Below are 12992 nucleotides of genomic sequence, written 5' to 3' on the forward strand. Positions count from 1 at the left end.
TATAGTATCGTATCGTCTGCAAACAGGGACAGTTTAACTTCTTCATTACCAATTTGGATGCCCTTTATTTCTTTTTCTTGCTTTATTGCTCTAGCTAGAACTTCCAGCACAATGTTAAATAGGAGTGGTGATAAAGGGCGTCTTTGTCTTGTTCCTGTTCTCCAAGGGAATGTTTTCAGCCCGTCTCTGTGAAGAATGATGTTCACTGTTGGTTTTATATAGATGCCCTTTATTATGTTGAGAAATTTCCCTTCTATATCTATTTTATTGAGAGTTTTTATTAGGAATTTGTGTTGGACTTTGTTGAATGCCTTTTCTGCGTCAGTTGAGATGACCATGTGATTCTTTTATTTATGTGGTGGATTACGTTGATTGATTTTCTAATGTTGAACCATGCTTGCATACCTGGTACGAATCCTGCTTAGTCGTGGTGTAGTATTTTTTTGATATGATACTGAATTCTGTTGGCTAGAATTTTGTTGAGAATTTTTGCATCTATTTTCATGAAAGGTATTGTTCTGTAATTTTTTTTTGGTGGTGTCTTTTCCTGTTTTTGGTATCAAGCTTATGCTGGCTTCATAGAATGAAGTTGGAAGTGTTGCTTCCTTTTGTATGCTCATTAATAGTTTGAGTAGTACTGGTACAAGCTCTTCTCTGAATGTTTTGTAGAATTTTCCACTGAAGTCACCTGGGTCAGGGCTTTTTTTTTTTGTTGGGAGTTTTTTTTTATTACCTTTTCAGTCTCTTGTTAGGGGTCTGTTCAGATTTTCAACATCAGTTTGTTGTAGTTTGGGTAGGTAGTGTGTTTCTAGAAATTTATCCATTTCCTCTAGGTTTTCAAACTTGTTGGGTATAGTTTTTGATAATATTCTGTTATGACCCTTTTTATTTCAGTTGGGTCTGTTGTAGTGTCGCCCATTTCATTTTTATTTGGGTTATTTGCGTCCTCCTGTTTTTCTTTTGTCAGTCTGGCCCGTGGTTTGTGGATTCTTTCAAAGAACCAACTTTTGGTTTTGTTGATTCTTTCTATTGTTTTTCTGTTCTCTATTTCATTTATTTCTGTTCTGATCTTTATTATTTCCTTTCTTCTGGTAGCTGTGCGCTTCTTTTGCTGTGTTCTATTGGTTTGAGTTAATGTTTTGATTTTGTCCCTTTCATTTTGATGTGTGCATCTACTGCTATAAATTGTCTTCTGAAGACTGCCTTTGCTGTGTCCAAAGGTTTTGGTATGTTGTGTTTTCATTCTCGTTTGATTCTAGGAGTTTTTTGATCCCGTCTCTGATTTCTTCTTTTACCCAGTGGTTTTTAAGCAGGGTGTTACTCAATTTCCATGTAATTGACTTTTTTCCCTTGCTCTTTCCGTTGATAATTTCTACCTTGATGACATCGTGGTCAGAGAAGATACTTTGTATTATCTCAGCGTTTTGGATCTTTTTGAGGATTGCTCTGTGGCCAAAGATGTTCTGTTCTGGAGAACGTTCCATGTGCGTTGGAAAAGAATGTGTCCTTTGCAGCTGTTGCATGGGGTGTTCTATATATGTGTATGAGGTCAACTTGGCTGATTGTTCCCTTCATGTCTTCTGTATCTTTCCTGAGTTTCTTTTTAGATGTTCTGTCCTCTACTGAGAGTGGTGTGTTGAAGTCTCCTTCTGTTATTGTGGAACTGTCAGTTACTCTTTTCAGTGCTGTTAGAGTTTGTTTTATGTATTTTGGAGCCCTGTCATCGGGTGCGTAGATGTTTATTATGGTTATGTCTTCATGATGGATCGTCCCCTTAATCATTATATAGTGTCCTTCTTTGTCTTTTATGGTAGATTTTGTTTTAAAGTCTATTTTATCTGAGATTAGTATTGCCACTCCTGCTCTTTTTTGGTAGTTGTTTGCTTGATATATTTTTTCCATCCTTTGATTTTTAATAAATTTCCGTCTTTGTTTCTTAGGTGTGTCTCTTGTAGACAGCGTATTGATGGATCCTGCTTTTTTATCTATTCTATCACTCTCCGTCTCTTTATGGGTGCATTTAGGCCATTTACATTTAGTGTAATTATTGATAGGTGTGAGTTTATTGCTGTCATTTTGTAGTGCTTTTTTTGTGGTGCTGATGTTTTCTTTGTTCCTTTTACTCTCCTGTGCTGTATTCCTTTTGTTTCTGGATTTTTTTAAATTTCTTTTTGTTTTGTGGGTTTTGTTTTTACTGAGACTTTATGTTTTTTCTCTTTAGTTTTATGAGGTTTCTTAACTTTCTTTGTGGTTACCATGAAATTTACCCTTATCTTTGTAAGTTTGAAGCAGTCTGTTATTACTTGGTATTGCCTTGCCTTCCTCTCCATTAGAAGGTTCGATACCTACACCATTTATTCCCTCTTTTGTTGTTCTGATGTTGTTGTCATTTACAGATTAACTGCTCTGATTCCCTGTTGTACTTCTTTTGGTTTTGGTTAGTCCTTGAGAGTTCATTTCCTAGATTGGTATCTGGCTGGTATGATCCTACGTCCTAGATTTAGCCTGTGAGCTGAAGTTGTTTGTTCTTATATTGAAGGACTCCCTTTAATAATTCTTCTAAGTTTGGTTTTGTTTTTAACATACTCCCTTAATTTCTGTTTATCTGGAAATGTCTTAATTTCACCATCATGTTTGAATGAGAGGTTTGCAGGATACATTATTCTTTGCTGGCAGTTTTTTTCTTTCAAAGTTTTATTTATGTCATCCCATTGCCTCCTTGCTTGCGTGGTTTCTGCGGAACAATCTGAGCGTAGTCTTATTGTTTCTGCTCTGTATGTGACTTCTTGTTTTTCTCGAGCTGCTCTCAGGATTCTTCGCGTTTGGTTTTAGCGAATGTGATTATGATATGCCTTGGTGATTTTCTTTGGGGTCTATCCTATATGGGGGTCGTTGAGCTTCTTGGATGGTCAGCTTTTCATCTTTCATGATATTGGGGAAATTTTCTGTCAGGAGTTCTTCAGTGATCTTCTCTGTGTTTTTTGTTTTCTCCCCCTGTTCTGGAACTCCAATCACTCACAAATTTTTGCTTTTGATTATATCCCACATAATTTTCAGGGTCTCTTCATTTTTCTTCGTTCTTTTTTCTGATTTTTCCTCAGAGTTGTATTCAAGTGTTTGTCTTCAATTTCGCTGATCCTGTCTTCCACCGTTTCATCTGCTCCTCAGTGCTTCTGTGACACTGTCCGTTTCTGAAATCTGGTTATCTTTTGGATTTCTAATTGTTGCTTTTGTAGGGTTTCTAGTTGTGAATTTATTTTAGCATTTTGTTCCTGCATTATTTTCCTGAATTCTTCCTTTTTTATGTCTGTATTTTCCATGAATTTGTCTTTTTTTTTCCTCATTTTTGTCTGCAGTTTGCTTCAACTCTTGGATAATTCTGAGTATTAGAGATTTGAATTTCCTATCAGGTAATTCTAGTGCCTTTTTTTCTACTGGAAGGCATCTGGTGTTTTATTTTGGACACCTACTAGAACCATCCTGTCCTGTTTTTGTAAATGTTTTGATATTGTCTGTTATCTTTGGGGCATTCAGTAGTTATTTTTCTCGTTTAGTGATTGTAGATTTGTTTTTTTCGTTCTGTTTTTTTGTTTTATTTGGTTATGTGTGAACAGGCAATCTGTGTGTTTTCTTGTTTGTTCGTCTGTGGGCGCAATACTTTTTGCCTCCTCCAATTGGCAGGGTCAGTCGCTCAGATATGGTATAGTAGGGCAGGTCTAGCTGAAGAGGAGTTGCTGGGATGGGTGGTTTGTGGTGACCTGGGTGGGCTGGTAATCAGTGCAGGGCAGGTTCCGGTAAGCTGTGCCCGTGTTGCTTGGTGGTATGATGTTGAGCGCACGGTGCAGGTATGCAGGATAGAGGGGTGAGATTGTGATGTGTGGAGCTAATGTGGGTATGGGAGAGAGGAGAGAGGAACAGGAGCCAAAAACTTAGAAACAAACAAAAAGAGTGCTAGGGGAGCTCCTCGTTGGAGTGGAGAGATAAGAGACTATGAAGTGGAGAAAAAGAAAAAGGAAAAAATGAAGAAGGAAAAGAAATGAAAAAAATGAATAAATAAAAATTAGAAAAGTAAAGCTCCCAGGGTTCCCACCGGTGCAGCTACGAGGTCTGGGGAAGTTTCTCCCAGGCGTTGAAGTACAGCCTGGCTAGAAGGCATAGAGGTGGCACTCAGTGCCAGGTATTCAGTGGACAGGAAGAGTAGGACGGTATAGAGACAAGAGAAACTGAGTAATGAAGAAAGAAAAATGGGAAAGAGAGGGAAAAGAAAATAAATTGAATAATAAAAAAAAAAACATGAAAAAAGAAATTCCCTCAGAGATCCCTGCGCGTCTGTGCAAACGGGGTAGGTCCGAAGCCGCGCAGTACTGCCTGGCTAGAACGGGCTCCCAATTCGAGAAAAGAAAAAGAAACAGTTCAAAACAAACAAACCAGAAAAGGCCCGGGATCCCACCAGCATGGCAGCACAGACCGAGAAGCAGTTTCACATTCGAGCGGAGTTGCACAGCCTTTCAGGAAGAAGCAAAGATGGCGCACAGAGCCAGGTATTTGAGTGAAAGGAGGAGGAGGTGGTGAGAGGTTAAAAAGCAACACCAGCAGCCAACAAATGGTACTCAGGGAGTTGGCCCATTTGGGCAGGTGGAATCAAAGTAGCTGGTGCTTCCAGGCCAAGAGACTGTGGCTGTGGGAAGCAGAGGAGGCCGAGTGGGGAGTGAAGAAGGGTGGGGGGTGGGAAAGCGTCTGTTGCTGGTTACCGGTTGTTCTGTGTTTTGCTGGAAGCTCTGTGAAGCTGCTTTCTTGTACCCCATGTTCGCTGGTCTCTGATAGGGGTCCAACATGGCAGATCCGTGCTTTGTTAGCTGTTAGGGGACCTCTGCATGTATCTCTTCTCTCTCTGTTCTCTGTCAGTTTCTTATTCCATTTGGTACTTGGCTGAGTTGTTTATCTCTTTGTTTGGTGCTTAGGGTTTCAGGATTGCTGTTTTCTGTGTTTGGCTTAGTTTTCCAGATCTTTGCTATGCAGGGACGGTGTGGTGCTTCTGCCTAGAACGCCATGTTGCCTGGAAGTCGGGAAAATTTTTGGCGATGACAAATCCAGTATCTATTCTCTGAAATCTACAAGATACTGCCAAACCTCAACAACAAAAAGACAAACAACCCAGTTAAAACATGGGCAAAGAATATGAACAGGCACTTGGCCAAGGAAGATATTTTAGGCAGTTAAGAGACACGTGAAGAAATGCTCACTATTATTAGCTATTAGAGAAATGCAGATCAAAACTACAATGAGATATCTTACCCCAACAAGGCTGTCATTAATGCAAAACACACAAAATAATAAATGCTGGAGAGGTTGTGGAGAGACTGTAACACTTAGACACTGCTGGTGGGAATGTAAAATGGTATAACCACTTTGGAAATCGATTTGGCGCTTCCTTAAAAAGCAAGAAATAGAAGTACCATATGATCCAGCTATCCTGCTCCTTGGAATATATCCTAGAGAAACGAGCTGTCACACGAATAGGTATATGCACACCCATGTTCATTGCAACACTGTTCACAATAGCAAAAAGATGGAAACAGCCTAGGTGCCCATCAACGGAAGGATGGGTAAACAAATTATGGTATATGCACACAATGGAATACTATGCAACAACAAAGAACAACGATGAAGCCATGAAACATAACGTGGAGGAAGGTGGAAGTCATTACGCTGAGTGAATTTAGTCCCAAAAGGACAAATATCATGTAAGACTACTATTGTAAAAACTCAAAAAAAGATTTAAACACAGAAGAAAACATTCTTTGATGTTTACGATGGTGGGGAGGGAGGGTAAGGGTTATTTACTAACCAGATAGTAGATAAAAATTAGGTGAAGGGAAGGAAAGCACACACGACAGGGGAAGTCAGCACAGCTGGGCTAAACCAAAGCTAAGAAGTTTCTTGAATATAGTCAAACACTTTGAAGGACAAAGTAGTAGGGATAGGGGTCTGGGGACCATGATTTCAGGGGACATCTAGGTCAATTGGCATAACAAAGCTTATTAAGAATATGTTGTGCATCCTACTTTGGTGAGTGGCGTCTGGGGTCTTAAAAGCTTGCAAGCGGCCATCTAAGATGCATCAATTGGTCCCAACTGCCTGGAGTAAAGGAGAATGAAGAACACCAAAGACACAAGGAAAGTATTAGTCCCAGAGACAGAAAGGGCCACATAAACCAGAGACTTCATCAGCCTGAAACCAGAAGAACTAGATGGTGCCCCGCTACCACCAGTGACCGCCCTGACAGAGAACACAACAGAGTGTCCCTGATGGAGCAGGAAAAGTTGGGGTGCAGAACTCAAATTCTAGTAAGAATACCAGACTTAATGGTCCGACTGAGACTGGAGGAACCCTGGAAAGCTTGGCCCTTGGATTCTCTATCAGCCCAGAACTAAAACAATTTCTGAGGCCAACTCTTCAGACGGGGATTGGACTGGACTGTGGGACCTAAATTGATACTCATGAGGAGTGTGCCTCTTAGCTCAAGTAGATACAAGAGACTAAACGTGCAGCTTCTGTCCAGAGGTGAGATGGGAAGGCAGAGTGGGTTAGGAGCTCGTTAAATGGACATGGGGAATCAAGTGGAAAGGAGGAGTGTGCTCTCAGAGTATGGGGAGAGCAATTAGAGTCACATAACAATGTATGTATAAATTTTTGTATGGGAAGAAATAAAAAGAAAAATTTCTGGGGAGATTGAATTTTTTTCATGTCTCTATTTGCTGTTCTGAGGGTTTTTTAATTTGTTGTTATCTTTGCCTGATTTAATACTTTATATCTTCATGCTTTTGTTATCAATAATGTCCTTTACATATTAAGAAAATGAATGTTTTGTCTTTTATTGCACATATTTTCCGAATTTGACCATGCCTTTCAATTTTTTTTCCTCTTTTATTTTGGGGGGGGGGTCTTATAAATTTTTGGTTTTCTTTATATGTTTATATCTTTCTCATTTTCTTTTTGAAGACTTAATTTTAACAGCAAGATTCTAAATATTTGCTTTGGAGTAACCAACACAAAGTAAAGTTAAATTTTCTTTGATTGCAGATCTGGGACTTGGCTAGTGGCAAATTAAAACTGTCTTTGACGGGGCATATCAGTACAGTGCGTGGTGTGATCGTAAGCACAAGGAGCCCATACCTGTTCTCTTGTGGAGAAGACAAACAAGTAAAATGCTGGGATCTTGAATATAATAAGGTAAGCTTAGGGTTAGGGATTTAAAACATTTAGCCAGTGTTTATCTTTCTGTTTGTAGAAATTTGAACTTTTCTGCTTTCTCTTTAGGTTATAAGACACTATCATGGACATCTAAGTGCCGTCTATGGTTTGGATTTGCATCCAACAATAGATGTGCTGGTAACCTGTAGTCGAGATTCAACTGCACGGGTAAATAGGAAAGAGTTGTGTGTTATCTGTAAATATGTTACATCTTACAGTACACAGATTTAGTATTGGTGTCATATATTGTTTGATAGAGAACTAAAAATTGTTGTCTTGACTCATCAGTATCCTACTCCCTCAGTTACTTGACCCATACATTTTTCCACCTTAGTCCTCATTCGTGTAGCCATGCCCTCACCATGTGTATTGTTGGGAGTGCCTCACCCCTAAGATGTCACATTCTCACCCTCCAGTCTATCCCCACAACTATTTTCCCTTATTAGCTCTTTCAGTCAGTAGTCCCACTCTACCCGTTCTTACATATATATAGTCCCCTGATCCTTCAGCTTTTTTTTTTCCTGTCATTTGCCTCCTATCTTTCCATTCTCCACCCAGCTTATAGATCATTATCCCTCATGTAACACTTTCTTCATTATATTCAGGCACAGTTGTCTAGTAAATTCCCAGCCTTGGATTGATCCACTTAAGTCTGCCTGGAATATGAATCCCTGTTCTCTTTGACAGTGTATCTGTTGTGCTTTTATAGATTTGGGACGTAAGAACTAAAGCCAGTGTGCACACTTTATCTGGACATACAAATGCAGTTGCTACAGTGAGATGTCAAGCTGCAGAACCACAGATTATTACTGGTATGAGAGATACTTCCCAAGTTTATAACATGTTCATGTCAGGATGTATCATAATTATACATGTACTTTGTATCTTCACTATAATTCTTGCTTTGTATTGTATTCGTTTCTGTGTCATATTTTAATCACAGGCATTTGAAATTTATTATAGTCAGACTTCAGTTTTTATTTCATACCTTTTACAAATCAGTGTGTCATACACAGTGTCTTGTAGTGTCTGACTGAAAAATGGTGTCATTAGTTACAATTAAGCATTGTTTTATAGTGTAAAAATTCTAGTGTAGGAAATTGAAGTTAGAAGATAAAATATCCTGTGATCAGTGACATTTAGAGCTTGTATTGAGTCTTGTTTTTCTTAAAATAAGATTAATAACAGTGAATCTTTAAAAATAGAAAATAATTTCTTCATTTGTTGTATTTTATTAACTAAAGAATCATTGGAGTTTTTTCTTTCCACTCTGCCAGGGGTAAAGTGATGTGTTTGTTTCATTTGCTATTTGCATTTGTTCTATTTGGTTGACATTGCTTCAAACTTTGTATTATATTTTTTAAAGAATTAAATTTAAATCAACATAGATTTCTGGAGCTATAAAGAAATTAGCCAAGAGGTAACATGACTTTCATTTAGTATATATGTGTCTGAAAGAATGCTTCATAATTTATTACATTGTAACTTCACTGTCTTTTTCCTGATGTATGTTTGGGTTGTGTTTGTGTATTTTCATTATAGGAAGCCACGACACTACAATACGATTATGGGACTTGGTGGCTGGAAAAACAAGAGTCACACTAACAAATCACAAAAAATCAGTCAGGGCTGTGGTTTTACATCCAAGACAGTAAGTAAAAATCATCATATTTAATGAGATAATATAAATAAACCATGGTTGAGTGGACTTAATAGTGGTTGCGTTTAATGTTTTTGGATTATACTACACATAAGTGTTATTGAATACTGAGATATACATAGAATAATTCTTAAGGAGAAGGTTAATATATGTAGGGGAAAAAAATAGTAGGAGCCATGAAAATACAGTCATGGTGTCCAAAGAGGTTGAGCATAATATTACAGCCTATTGTTTGGTCTGTCAGATCACCTCTCACACATTTCTGTACATATTCATTTCTTTTCTCCGTTTCTTTCCTCCTCTCCCTTGTTCTCATTCCCTCTCTCCCTTACTCTCTCTTCCTCTCTCCCTCTGTCCTTTGCCTTCTCTCCCCTTCTTCTGTTCCCCCCACCCCCGCCAATTATGTGAAGTTACGTGTTTTCACCTTTTGCACGTTTATTTCTCCAGCTCAGTGCAGAGCTGTGGAGAAATGAGAATAAAACATTAATCTGGAATTTAAAATGCACTTGAAATAATCCAAAAATCAAATTTAACTTGGAACAAATATCTTGATATTTTATCGTTGGTATGACTTTAGTGATATTAACGCCACATACATCAGTGAGTGCACATTGCAAAATTACAACTATAATAGGCTTTTAAAATTCGCCATTATATTTAGCTTGGTTTACTTTGTCATTCTTTTTCATCTTTTTTCAGTTACACATTTGCATCGGGTTCTCCAGATAACATAAAACAGTGGAAATTCCCTGATGGAAGTTTCATTCAAAATCTTTCTGGTCATAATGCTATTATTAACACATTGACGGTGAATTCTGATGGAGTGCTGGTATCTGGAGGTAAAATAAGATTTTTATGTTAAATATGTTGCTTAGTCTTTTTTTTTTTTTTTAATGAAAGAGTAAATATTTTTGTGAAAATTTTAAGCCATCACACTAAGTATTAGAGCAGAACTTACCAGAGTAGTGTGTATTTGGCTGATCATATATACATCCTGCCTAATCATAACACATGTTTGGGTTTACACCGGGAATCGCCTTGAGTTGGGTAGCCTAGAAGTGGTTGTCAGATTTTGTGATGCTTTTTCAGATCTATATAATAAGTTTTGAATTAAGCAAAAAGAAAGGAAGCAAACCAATATTAAGAGAAGCTTGAGTGCTTGTGTCTTAAATGTCTTTATAACTGCTAGTTATTGTCCTGGTGCTTGGCGTTTAATAAATGTCAGACTGGATTGTTAAAGGAATACCAGGTTTAACTAGATCTTTCCCTTTAAGCTGATAATGGCACTATGCATCTTTGGGACTGGAGAACTGGCTATAATTTCCAGAGAGTTCATGCAGCTGTGCAGCCTGGGTCTTTGGATAGTGAATCAGGAATATTTGCTTGCGCTTTTGATCAGTCTGAAAGTCGATTACTAACAGCTGAGGCTGACAAAACCATTAAAGTGTACAGAGAGGATGATACAGCGGTAAGTTCTGTTTCACATATACTTTTAAATGAATCAACCATACCAATTTTGCAAGTGTTTTCTCATTTTCAAGTTATTAAAATTAGCAGAAGAAAAAGTATAATATTAAGGTATTTGTTACCTTGGGTAGTGACTCCTCAGAGATTTTTGTACTGTCGTCATTTAAGCCATTGAATCCATAGATTTAATTTTATTCCAACTTTCCTTTTGACAGTCTTTGAGAAAATCTTGGCACTCAGAATAGCAGCTTATGAATAAAGCTATGCAATTCTAGAACCATAAGCTTTGGTGTTACTAGAATATTTAATTAGCAGTTTTATTTTAGATGAAATACCTTAAACTGAACTTGCAGTGAACCTACTCACCGTTTTTATTAGAGCCTCAGGTAATACCAAAAGATTCAACTATTCCTGAAATTGTTAGAGAACAGCTATGTGTATAATGCCGAGAGAGGTGATCTAGAATGGATACCTTGACTTTATTAGAAGTCTATTAAAGTGAGGCAAACTAATCATTTATTTTAACTTATTCTCTATTTTTAGACAGAAGAAACTCATCCAGTCAGCTGGAAACCAGAAATTATCAAGAGAAAGAGATTTTAATGTAGCATTGTCTTCACGGTGGTTCCGCCTTTTCCCCCCTTACCTTGGCTTGGATGAGGATACCCAGTCACTGTGTGCTCTGACTGGGAGTATAAAGCAGAGACTTACTTGCTCAAATCATTGCCGGGTCATCACATGTTACAATAAATTGCTCCCTGCCCTCCCCCTCCCCCAGTGTTTTTATTTCTGAAATAAACCATTTTTGATCCTAGGAAGTAAGGTGCAGATATCACGCATATGCACGTCCATTGAACAGAACTATTCTAAAGATAAAAAGATTTTTTCAGTTTTGTTAGGAGACTTTTTTTTTAATTTACAAAACTGATTATTATCATAGGACATGTTTTGAGGGGAGCAGAAGTTTAAAAAAAGTTTTTTGAACTGATATCTGTGTGGTAATTTGGGATTTGAAGATTTGAAATCTTAAGTATGTTTATTCCAGAAATAGTTCTTGAGTGCATGTTCTGCCAAGTTCTGCACTAGATCCTGTTGAGAAATAGATAACGCCTGTCCTCCAAGATAACCAGTTCGGTAGCTTGTTGTAGACATGCTGTAACAGAGGTGCGAGTGAAATCCTGGGGGAGCACAGAAGCAAAAACAATGAGTTTTTTATGGGCAGGACTGTGGAGGACTTCACAGGGTAGGTGGCCTTTGAGATGAGCCTTGCAGTGAAGGAGGGCCGAGAAAGAAATGATTATTCGAAGATGTGGCATAAAGGAATGAAACCAGAGATGGCAGAGTGTGTTGTGGTGTGTTGTAGAAGCAAAGAGTTGTCTACTCTAGTTGAGTAATGGAGAATAAAGCTGACTAGTGGAGGGAAAAATTTCAGATTTTGAATTTTGACTTTATTCCACAAACAGGATATTAATGTAGGTGTTGAAACTTAGGGAAAATAACTCTGGAGATAACGTTGGAGGCATTTGAATATGTAGCAAGGGCTGGACTCTCGTGGAGATTTTATAGAAAAGTGTTATTTAAATTTCTAATACTTATTCTCCAAATAAATACTTTATGCTTGGAATCCTGATTCTGCATCACTCAAGATTTTCTCACACCTCATTTTCTGTAGTTAAACAGTTACAAGAGCAGTTTTGAAACTTTCAAAATTAAGTTGTGCCATGATTTTGAATAAGCATTTTCAAATTATACATAGCCTATCTTTCATGCTGTAGGTGGTAATATATAATTGTTACAAGTCTTAGCAGTGTAGTTTTATGGGGTTTATTGAAAATGCTCAAGCCTTAGGAGACAGACTTCTAGGTAACTGCCCACTGGGAACAATCTGGTAAGAGAACACAGAAAGTTCATTGCACCTTTGTGCTTAAATAATTGCAAGTAACCCAAATGTCCCATCAACAGAGATTGGTTTAATAGATTATAGTACCTGCATACAATTTATTTCTGTGTATTGGTTAAGAGGGTGAGGAGTGTCTGGACTATTATGCTTAATTGTCCAAACTTTACTATTATGTAAAAAAATAGTTGTTCAAGCATTTTTGTAAAGTAACTTGTTAATGCTCTAAAAATACTGGAGAAATAACGTCATATCGTTATCAGTGGTTTTGTGAGGAAGTGACGTGGAAGAACTTTCATGATCTGCTTTATATATTTCTATAATGTTTTAATTTTCTATAAGCATGTATTTTGTAAACCTAAATAAAGATGAAAAAACACTAGCATCCCTGAGAGATTCTAATATGCTTCCTAACAAGAAAAATAGAGGTGAATAGTGTCCCGCTCCTAAGGGCCAAGAGGAAATGACTAGTACAAGGAGATGAGAAAAATAACTATTATCCCACTTCAAATAGGGTTAACCAAAATCTCTTACTCTGCCTGTGCCATATCTACACTGAAACTGTAAAGTGATATCAGAGAAAAACAGCTGTGCTAGTGGGATTCAATTTTGATTTGTGACGGCAAACTTCAAGTGGGCCTTCTGCAATAAGCGAGTGCACATTCCTGTAGTTTATGCATTCTGCCTCGTTACAAAGGACAAACTCACCCTGTC

The 12992-nt window shown here is 37.7% G+C and overlaps 1 protein-coding gene across 4 annotated transcripts in view; it reads left to right on the top strand.

The window, feature by feature from the left end:
• Nucleotides 1-12634, top strand: part of PLRG1 (pleiotropic regulator 1) — a 26350-nt gene extending 13716 nt beyond the window's left edge. For all 4 annotated transcript variants that reach the window (XM_012556251.2, XM_023733490.1, XM_023733491.1 and 1 more), the window contains 7 exons: nucleotides 7084-7233; nucleotides 7321-7422; nucleotides 7964-8066; nucleotides 8797-8905; nucleotides 9614-9753; nucleotides 10189-10382; nucleotides 10925-12634. In XM_012556251.2, coding sequence (XP_012411705.1) covers nucleotides 7084-7233; nucleotides 7321-7422; nucleotides 7964-8066; nucleotides 8797-8905; nucleotides 9614-9753; nucleotides 10189-10382; nucleotides 10925-10984 — 858 coding nt within the window. In that variant the 3' untranslated portion in view covers nucleotides 10985-12634. The remainder of the gene's footprint in view (nucleotides 1-7083; nucleotides 7234-7320; nucleotides 7423-7963; nucleotides 8067-8796; nucleotides 8906-9613; nucleotides 9754-10188; nucleotides 10383-10924) is intronic.
• The last annotated feature ends 358 nt before the right edge of the window (nucleotides 12635-12992 follow it).

Source organism: Trichechus manatus, unplaced genomic scaffold, assembly GCF_000243295.1.
Source record: "Trichechus manatus latirostris isolate Lorelei unplaced genomic scaffold, TriManLat1.0 scaffold00059, whole genome shotgun sequence".
NCBI lineage: Eukaryota > Metazoa > Chordata > Mammalia > Sirenia > Trichechidae > Trichechus > Trichechus manatus.